Genomic DNA, 10,171 nt, shown 5'->3' with positions numbered 1-10,171 from the left:
AAGTGGCCGTCAGTGTGAGCCAGAACTTTCTTGTACCGCACCCTTTTGTATGTATCGTATGGATTATTTGGGTTTTGTAAATAAACTGTAAAAATCTACTACATCCATGCGTTACTGCGCCATACTCATTACAAAGGACCCCGTTACAGATTTAAAAACCCTACAATAAAAAAATAATGAATCCTGTTTCTGTAGTGGTACATGTGTGTCTTGTGTTGAAACGAAAAACATATTGACATCTATAACCTCACTTTTATTTTTCACTCAATGTGCAAAAGCAGACTCTTCATTTCCAACAACCTCTCCAAACACATGACTTAATTTACTGTCCACATACCGCTTACACATTCTGGGGTGCCTTTAAATCAGGACTGTCCATCAGAAACATTAAAAAATATGGCCTGGATTGTCAATTAACACAAAATGGAGACAAAATAATAATCTAAGGCACTAAAAGTCAAATCCACGTTTTCCAACTGAAGCCTAAAATATCTGCAACAATAGACATTTACCATTTTGTGAATACATGTAGCAACATTAGAAAGCAAACTGATGATTAAACATCATGATATAATACAGTATAATATACTGAGTATATATAACATCGCATCATTCTTTACCAAAAATACACACGCAGTCTGGTTGTTAAAATGATTAGACAGTGAAGCTTTGTTTGTTTATCTCGAGAGATGATTAACATACAAAATCCCATTGGCACAATGATGTCCTCTTATGGCTAATCTGCAGTTGGCGTCCAACCAGGCCTGAGAGAATGAGAGCACCAGTCATCACGGCCGATATGTTTTGATCACGTCTTTGATGGGCCTCCTGCAAATTGGGCAGCAGGCGTTGATCTGCCTCTTGAGCTTCAGTCCGCAGTCGTTGCACAGGCACATGTGGCCGCACGTATAGATGACCGTATCCACTTCTTGGTCGAAGCAAATGGTGCATTCTCCATTCTTTTCACAAGAGGGCCACTCTGAGCCGGCCAGGCCAGGAGAGACGGGAGGGCTGAGAGGTGAGCTGGGAGCAGTCACTACGTAGAAGAGATAATGTTTCAAGAACACAGTTGGGGAAAAGTACTTTAATAAGTCCTTTGTGTTAGTTATGAGTAGGGGTGTTCGACACCACATTTTGCCAGACCAATACCAGTTGGAGTCCTCAACGATTCACTGATACCACATACCGAAACCACTAGTAATTTTCATACAGAATATTTGAATTTCTGCCAAAAAACAATGACAGGTGATTTTAAAAAGCGATCTGTAGATATGTGAATATAGAATTTTTCAATGTGTGAATATAATGGTGTTTTTCCGTTCTAATTTTCAATTTCTAGTTCCTGATCATAAAACGGCCACGAGAAGGCGGCAATAGCAAGTACCGATACCTTGAAATAAGGCTGGCTTTTAATTTCTAGTTCCTGATCATAAAACGGCCACGAGAAGGCGGCAATAGCAAGTACCGATACCTTGAAATAAGGCTGGCTATCGGGCCAATTGCGATAAATGGTATCGGTACTCGCCCGTCGCTACTTGCTAATTACTTGTTAGATTTTAACATAGGATATGATATTTAAAATCACAATATGTGTAGCCCATTCGAGCTGATACACCGTCATAACGCGCCCAGACGATCTACTGTAGGTGTTGTTCTCACCCAGAGAGGATTCAGACGCAGAGGAGGATCTGTTGACACTGAAGGCCAGATCTGAATCGCTGTCGTCTGGACTGCTGCTGTGGGAGGTCCCGTGAGATGTGGAGGGAGGGCTTGGCTGCTGCGTTCCTGGGTCACAAAGATAATAAAGAGGTATGCGGAGATGCAGAATAGGAAGTGCATCATTTTCACTTAATGCTCGCTCAGCCTTGAACTGCTAGGATCTTGAGAGTTTCTCTTTCTTTGATGCTAATGATGTTGGGTCTCCAAAAAATAGTTCCCAGATGATGGGACTTTGTGGGGGAGTTGTGGGACTGCAACAGATAGATGAGCTTTTTAAAAACCGAGATTGCTCAGCCACCAATGACTGAAGATGAAGTTAACATCACGTAAGGACGAGGTGTTGTTTTGCAAGTGAACTGCTTTGCTACTTGTTGTCAATTCTAATGACCCTGTGGCCACAGTTGAACTCATTCTTGTCATTGTAATGCCTGCTTATTGTACAAACGTCGGCTCACCGCATTGTAGTTGGTCAAAGCCATATCACTGGATCCATTCCAGATGGATCTTATAAAACAGTTTTATCTCGTGTTAAATCACGCTCTGTGAATATTCCCGTATTACACTGCAGAATTGTTTTGCCCAACCCTAAAATCATAGATGATACAGTCCCATAAACCATTTGGTGAACCACAAATAATCTTCCAACTATCAAATGGATGGGGTAACAAACAAATACTGTATAGCGCTGCATGACTTTGTTTTCCTTGGAGTATTTATTTTCTCGTTTTGTTGTTCAAGTCACGATGGAACAGTTTCCCGCGCCCACGAGTTAAAAATGGATCAGTCCCGTCATCTTAGGTCATTCTCTATGTACCAGGAAGTGGCCTCCTCTAAATAATTCTTTTCACTTTGCCCATTTGTGTCACAATGGAACGATTGCCTTGCCAGAGAATCATAAATGGTTGTGTCTTGCGTCATGCTGTGTGGAGCAGGAAAGGGCCATTTTAGAAACAGAAGGGCATAAAAACAATAATAAAGTGCTCCATGAATTTTTCACTTATTGTTACGAACAACCTTGGCAAAGGGCAACGTTCCACTTTGTTCTCTTTTAGTTTAACGCTTTTGGGGCCTAAACGGATCCCATTTGTTGCTTCTTATTTTGATTGCTTTATAGTCTGGTCCTTGAGGGCCGCTACCCTGCAGGATTTCCTCCAACACACCCTAGTCAAATGATCAGCTCATCAGCAAGCTCTGCAAAAAACTTCTAGCAATCCTGATCGTTTGAATACACCCGAGTCAAATGATCAGCTCATCACTAAGCTCTGCAAAAAACTTCTAGCGATCCTGATCATTTGAATCCACACGTGTTGGACCCTGCTCAAAACCTACCGAGTATCCTGAGTCTGTTGACAGCCCCATGCAGGGCGAAGAAGGCCCACAGCACCTGAGAAGAGTCCACGCAAAGCAGCCTGCCACGTCCCACTCCGTTCACCCCGTGATGCACCTCTCCGCTGGGCAGCAGGCTAAAGCTGAGTACGTCCCCGGAGCACGGCATGGGAAAGCCGCGATGCACCACCCAGTACTCCTTGCGGTCCAGCAGAACGTCGGGGTCGGCTGGCAGGTCGCCGGCGTGCAGACTGGCCGGGTCACAGGACGTCAAACCAAACAAGAGCGCCCCGAAGTAAGGCAGACCCAGATGGCCAACCTCTACGTATAAAGTTTCTCCTTGGTGCAGCGGCCGATCGCTGAACACAAGAGTCCGACTGCTGTCCAGAAAGTGAATGCAGGCCGCTGAGCGGTCCGCGGACAGTATGATGTCGGAACCGCGGATGGGGTGAAAGTGCAGGTCGCCGTCCAGCGGGGAGGGGAGGCTGTGGACCACTCGGGACAATCCGCTGGAGGCAGATGAGGCTGGCTTGGTGGAGGATGAGTTGGAAGAACACCAAGGGATGAACTGAGTGTAAGTATGGAGCTGGATGTTGGCCATCTTGGCGGCGGCGGCCTGGTTGTTCTCCAGTTGATTGTTGCTGTAATTGGCTGAGTCGTGGCTGCTCTGGGGCAGATAGGCACTCAGGCGGGCCGCGCTCAGGCAGCTCGATCTAACGCTCTCAGCAAACGTGCTTTCTGTATGGGCAGAAAAAGTGCATGACATGACAAAGTGCATGAAATGAATCCCAATGAGTGGCAGCACGCTAAAGATTGGTGTGAGTTTAGACGCATACCTTCCTCTACAATATTGCTGTTGTGCGACTACAAAATGTTGGATTTACACAGAGTTTTACATAATGCAGATTGCATAATTAGCAGGGGCTTTTTCCAGTTGAATACAAATAGCTCCACAAATCTAATGGGCATTTTATTACCGTCCCCGTGATTTTCCTTCCTTACTATCAACTCACTACACTGCTGCATTGTAACAGTTTTGTAACACAAGGGCTGTAAACCAATCTGGCACTAGTCCTGTCTCATTTGAATTATGGTCCAGTCCTTTATGACTATTTCTAGTGATGGCGTAGAGCAGATGAGTGCACTGGCCCCTCACCAAAGCTCCTGGGATCTGCCGCCTTGACCAAACATGGCTATAGCTCCTGTCAGACTGAATATAAACATAGTCGGGGAGGGAACTACAGGGCAGGCGGTGATGGAAATAAAAGGAAACACAAAAGGGCCCAACGAAGCGCAACAAAGAAATGGCGAAAGTCTGTTGAAGGAGTCATCAGGAGTGAGAGATTCAGCCAAATGAAGACTGGGTATCGCCCATGTATGTTGTTGCTCACTCCGTGACGCTACTACCTATATGTCCAGTCCAAAGTTGACATTGGAACTGGGCGGCACAGCTGCTCTCTGCCCTGTTTGGAAGCTGCTTAAATTAGCTCTGTATTTATTGACACTATGTAAATATGTTCCTGAGGTTTAGCAGTGCCATCGGTCAAAGCAATGTTCAACCATCATGGGTTTTCAAGTTGACCTTTTAAGTTGATCTTTTAAGTAAGTACAATTAGAATATAGCTTTAATTGTTATAACTTAATTGTCTTCATTAGAAAATACTTATTCCCTTGAGTAAAAAAGGCAACATTTATTTATTCTTCTATATAAAATGATAATAATTACCGATCAAAATAATTTCAAATACTTACGAACATTATTACTGTTGTGGTGCCTTATATTGAGCCGTGTAGGCTGACTTCCATTAAAGTCAATGGAGCAACCCAATCTGATTATTATTGTCTTCATACAGCAGGATTTATGATACTGCACTTGTATTGTACATCATTTTAATAGTGCTATGAATGCTGCTAAGTTTATTGGCTCAGATTGAGGAAGCTTGTTGAGACAGATAAACGTGACACGTACCCAGCAGCGTGACCTCCTGAGTGATGCCGTAGATATCGATGATGGCCCAGAGCGGGCAGCCAATGCTGAGGCCACAGTGGAAGAGGATTGGCTCGCCATCATTGATACTGTAGAACACCCTCCCGTGACGATCGGCCCAGAAGGCCAGCACGCTGTCCTTCAGGGCAAGTCTCTCGGGCAGCGCCTTGGCCCAGTAACCGGGCCGCGTCACCAGATCTGGACAAGCGTACTTGGGGATGTCGGATATGATCAGGTCGCTGGGATCTAGACTGGTGAAGCCAAAGCGTAGCGCTCCGCTCCAGCCAGTGTGCACACCGGTGAGACGAAGCCTCACCTGAATCAGAAGCATTGATATAGTCATGATTAGGGATGTACATAAGGATGTGAAAACGCCTCTGCTAACATGTCAGTTATTTGTAGGTGCAAGTGAAATCACGGTGAAACGGGCAATTTATTTTAACTGTTCAAAATACAAACTTCTGCAACAAGTCGAAGCAAACCGACCTTCTCGTAGAGATGGACGGGCCTGTGACTGAAGGTGATTCCATTGCAGAAGCTGTTCTTGCGAGTGGCACGGCGAAGCTGCCCATCCAGCCGGATGTTCTTGCCTTTGGCGTGGGGGTGAAAGCGGGGCGACTCCATACTGATGCTAACTGGATGTGCCGACCTTCTCTCAAGTGCGGTCACATTGTTGGGCAAGGTGTAGTACTGCCTGTTTGCCACTGGACGGGTTTGCAGGGTCGCATCTGCAAATTTAGAGTCAAACCAGAAAAGTTGCTAAATAACCCAATTACAAATGTCATTAGCAGAGATGGCTGAATAAAGATGTATTAATGTATTATTAATAAGAATTTTCTGGCGAAATAAAGTGCAATCGGACAATTTCTCGCATGCAGCACCCCTGCCTATGTCTCAAGCAACACAATGTGCCACGCCCCCCTGGTTGGGAATCGCTGCTATAGAAGGCAAAGGCCACTTATTTAAAAGAGCCCACAGAGTCTTAGACAATTCCTTTCCCACACTGACACCATGCACCTCGCAACAACCTCTTTGAACACATAACACAGCTTGAAGAAGAACTTGTTGTACCAAACACTGCAATCGCACAGTACAAAACCACGGAAGGGATAGTACGTATTTACATACGTAAGCACGAATATCAAACTACTCTATTGATTTTTAACATTCAACATAGTAGCTCAAATTTTGTTTCATACGTTTATTTTCTTTGTCGAATTTATAAATCATATATAATACAGCATAGTAGAATAAACATTGACAGTAATGATAAGATGAAATGCAATGATATAATAAATATAATAATATATTTTTTAATTGGTAATTTTCACCATTACTGAATATACAGTATTTTTTACCCTGTATGTGTTTTGACATGAAGCAATTTGTAAAGTCATAATGAAAATATTAGTGGTCAAATGATTCATGGTAACACAGAAAATTGCAGAAAGTTTTTGTTTGCGTGTGTGTGCCGTTCCAATTAATCATGGCCAAAGTCTTTTGTTTACTACTGTAGTCATTGATGCTTGAATGAACTAAATCTGCCAAACATTCTCAAGTGGTGATAGTAACTGAACGTCTTTCCGATGAGAAAATACCGCCAACTCCAAACAGAGTATTTACAAGACCAACACTGGAAAGGTCACATCGCACAAGACAATAGATAATCACATCAAGAGAAAGTCACGTCTTCACGTGCTGGTGTTGATCTTTTTTAATGTGCAAAAGACTGACAAAATCCTTGGCCAGCAGCATAAACAAACTCAATAGCCCTCTTATTGGCTCCTCATAGTCCAGGAAAGATTCCCACTGTTCAAAGGATTTATCCTTTATTGCAGTGTTATACAATGCAGCGCCCCAAGACATATTGCTTTGAATTTAGTCAAGGGTCAGAAATCAAACAATGATTTGGGACCATTTATTTTGTATCGAATCAAATTGAGCTGTATAATATCGTATGGCCGATAATGTCAGCTGGTTCCTTTATGCAGAAGAAAAGTACATAGATTACTGTAAAATGTTCCACAATGCATGTCCTACTTTAGGCCTTGCCACAAATTATGTTTTTTGAAATATGTAGCAGTATATTCAAATGTGACACAAAGTGACATGTTCAGCTGTAAGGAACGTTTCAAGAGTTATTATCGCTGTTGTTTTGAGTGTCATTTATTTAGTTGATTAGATACTTATTCAGTTAACAGAATTACACAAAAAGACTGTATAATTAATTGCCATGAAGATGTAACGCGTGACAAGCATGAGGCGTTCAAATTTTGGTACAAATATGAAAATTATTGTGCTGTTTTGAGTAACAATTGAGATGTTTCGTGTTTTAACCTGGCATGCATTAAAGCCATTGTTGACCTGAACACCTTTCATGTTCTTGTATGTACAACATCTGGATCTTAGCAATAAGATCAGTGCTGAACCCAAACTTGGTCATCGTCTCCTATAGCCATTACCAGTTCACCTTGGTTTTAAAAGTCGAGGTTTCAATAACTGCTAATATACTCACGTTTTCCTTTTTGAGGGGCCTTCTAAAGCAGGGCATGATATGATTGGCTGCTTGTAGATTTGACTAAATGAACCGCCTCTTAATTGAACGTGTTTTTTCTCCTTGTTGGCAAGCAGATAGGGAAGGGGTGAGCAGTTACACAGAGGAGGGAAGGAGCATGTTGAAAGATGCACTGTGCAAACCAAATATTCACTCTATTTTTAATTACAATTGTGTTTGATGGGAAAAGTTTTTTTTTTCCTTTTCCCAAATCTTCCCAAAAAGGTTATTTGAGTTGTAATCTTAATGATGTGATACGCCAATATTTTGCTTATGGTTATCATAGCATCAGAATACAATATCGGCGCATGCCGTCTCCCAGAGCAAGCTGTGTTCAATGTGGTCAAACGCCAAAAGTCAGTGAATGGGAAACCTTCAAAATTTCTCCAATTTGGTTGATATTGTCCATCATCCACCTGCTCGGCACACAATGCGGCTGATCCCGGTGGATAACTTGATGAAATCTTCTCAGAAAGATGGTCAAGGGTTTGGAGAGGATATTGCGGTCCGTGCAGAAGAGCTACACAAGGAGCCAATTTTTTTTAGTCCTTTCCCTTATTGGGGCAAGAGAGTTAAAGGCATTCACTAATGTGTTGTGGGCTAAAATGCTATAGAAGATTTTACTGTCAGACCATCAGTACTGGAAGCCTTGTGGTCCTGAATGGTCTGGAGGACCATAAACATGTCTTGTACACCTATTGGATGTTCCAGCTGCAAATTTAAAAAAAAAAAAAAACACTTCTCAGAAAATTTAGGTAGTTCAATCCTCCATCACGTTTTCATCACAGGGAACTTGAATGCTTTTTTTTTTTAATGTGGGTTTATTCAGGGATTTTTATACAGTGTGTCCACATTTTTTTGTTTGACTTCAATTTTAGGGCAAATTCTTAGCTTGCTTGTCTTGATTATTTTACAGCAATTGTTTTCTGTTAATGTTCTTTTGTTATTCAAGTTCTTTTGTTGATTGTTATTTACATTTGATGCATTCTTCCTCTTCTTCCTACTTTCCGGCATGTTGCAGCACAGAGGGGCACTTAGCTTGTCTGCATACAGTGAAAACTTGTGAAAAATGGTTGCTGGAAATGACGTATAGCAGGGGAAGCACTGTAATCACACCTCACAAGCACATGACACTTTGACGTAATATGGATGTTGTGCTTAAAAAGCAGGCCCATCGTCCATATAAGCGGGGCCTTTATTCTCTTTCCTCTCTAGGCTAAAGTCTCTGATTTTCAAGAGCGATGGGTTTTGACGGATTTAATGAGAATGTCATGGCCTTATTTATTGAGCCTTTGTTGAAGGATCCCCACGAGCATCATTCTGAAAACTTTTCATCACAGTGACTGTTAAGATTCCGGAATGGGACAAGAAGACTTTCACACAAATACATATAGTGTGTATCATGCAAGCAGTGAATGCTCTTTCTCACCAAACAATGACTAATTGAGTCCAAACCCACGCGTCGGAGGGGTGCCGGTTGCAGTAACCACACTGTATCTAGCACGAGTGTGGGTGTGGGAGTAGGACAGGCAGTAAATCAAAGCATCAGGAACTGATTATCGAGTAAAGTGCTTTGAGGTGTCAGGACAAAGTAGACAAAGGAAATGATTCTATTACAATAAAAACAAAACTAGCATGGACAAGCAAGAGTCTTTGCCTGGCAATCACTTGATTGACTTCATGTGTTTTACAGTAAACGTCAACAATATTCATTTCATATGTACTTGTGGCTAAAAAGCTGTCGCCAAAACGCTTGAGTGCACTCAATGAATAGGCTGTGTTGAGAGCTAGAAGAACGTTTTTGTAAAGAAGATCTTTGACTTCACTTCCTCATGTGACAAAACAGTAGCCATATTATGAATTGTGCTCTTAATGTAAACAGTGTTACTTTATGCTAATCACTTTTGTACCACTTTGACAACGAGTTCAAGACAAAACAACAGCGCTTCTGCTGGATAAAGCCAAATGACCTGTTTTTGCCTCCATTGCTTCAAGGCATGGCAGCATTATATAGCACATTTTATACACAAGGTGTGCTTCACAGTGACAAAAAAAAAAAAATTAAAGGCAAAATACAACATTTAAAGGCAAAGTAATTTACACATAATAAAAGAGAAGAATTAAGGACATTTACAATCAAAACAGTTTGAAAATCAGTATTTAAAAACAGAAATAAAAAGTTGTTTACTAAAATTACCCAAAGGATGTGATTTGGGAAAATAGTTTTTCGAAATGCTTTAAAAGACCTTAATCATAGTTTTCAATATAGCTTTGTAAGCATTTATACTCGGGAATAATGGTAATTGTTCCATTTGGGTGCAGCAAAACAGTTAAATGCTGTTGCACCATGTTTGCTTTGAACATTAGACTCTCCACTAATTGACCTCAGTCTGCTCACAAGACATGGCATGATTAGTCAACAATCAATTCACACAAGTGTCAGGACTTTTAAATATCAATTATCGATTAATAAAGGATTGTGTCCAGCTATTGTAATTACATGTGGGAGTGGTTTATCTATTTATTTTCCATGACGCTTGTCATCATTCCGGTCATGGGCAAGCTGGAGCCTAACTTTGTAACAC

The 10,171-nt window shown here is 41.7% G+C and overlaps 1 protein-coding gene across 3 annotated transcripts in view; it reads right to left on the bottom strand.

The window, feature by feature from the left end:
• Positions 1-232: 232 nt before the first annotated feature.
• Positions 233-10,171, bottom strand: part of neurl1b (neuralized E3 ubiquitin protein ligase 1B) — a 30,562-nt gene continuing 20,623 nt past the window's right edge. For 2 of the 3 annotated variants that reach the window (XM_088388244.1, XM_088388252.1), the window contains exons 2-6: positions 5,519-5,760; positions 5,015-5,348; positions 3,049-3,783; positions 1,660-1,785; positions 233-1,036 (exon numbers count right to left, since the gene is read on the bottom strand). In XM_088388244.1, the coding sequence (XP_088244370.1) occupies positions 789-1,036; positions 1,660-1,785; positions 3,049-3,783; positions 5,015-5,348; positions 5,519-5,760 (1,685 nt within the window). In that variant the 3' untranslated portion in view covers positions 233-788. Of the gene's footprint in view, positions 1,037-1,659; positions 1,786-3,048; positions 3,784-5,014; positions 5,349-5,518; positions 5,761-9,015; positions 9,196-10,171 lie in introns of those variants that run through there. The other variant, XM_088388261.1, reaches the window with a different exon arrangement.

Source organism: Syngnathus floridae, chromosome 1 (assembly GCF_059516105.1).
Source record: "Syngnathus floridae isolate MCC-2025c chromosome 1, RoL_Sflo_1.0, whole genome shotgun sequence".
Taxonomy (NCBI): Eukaryota; Metazoa; Chordata; class Actinopteri; order Syngnathiformes; family Syngnathidae; genus Syngnathus; species Syngnathus floridae.
Note: the sequence above shows the minus strand (reverse complement) of the source record. Positions and strands in the feature narration are given on the sequence as shown.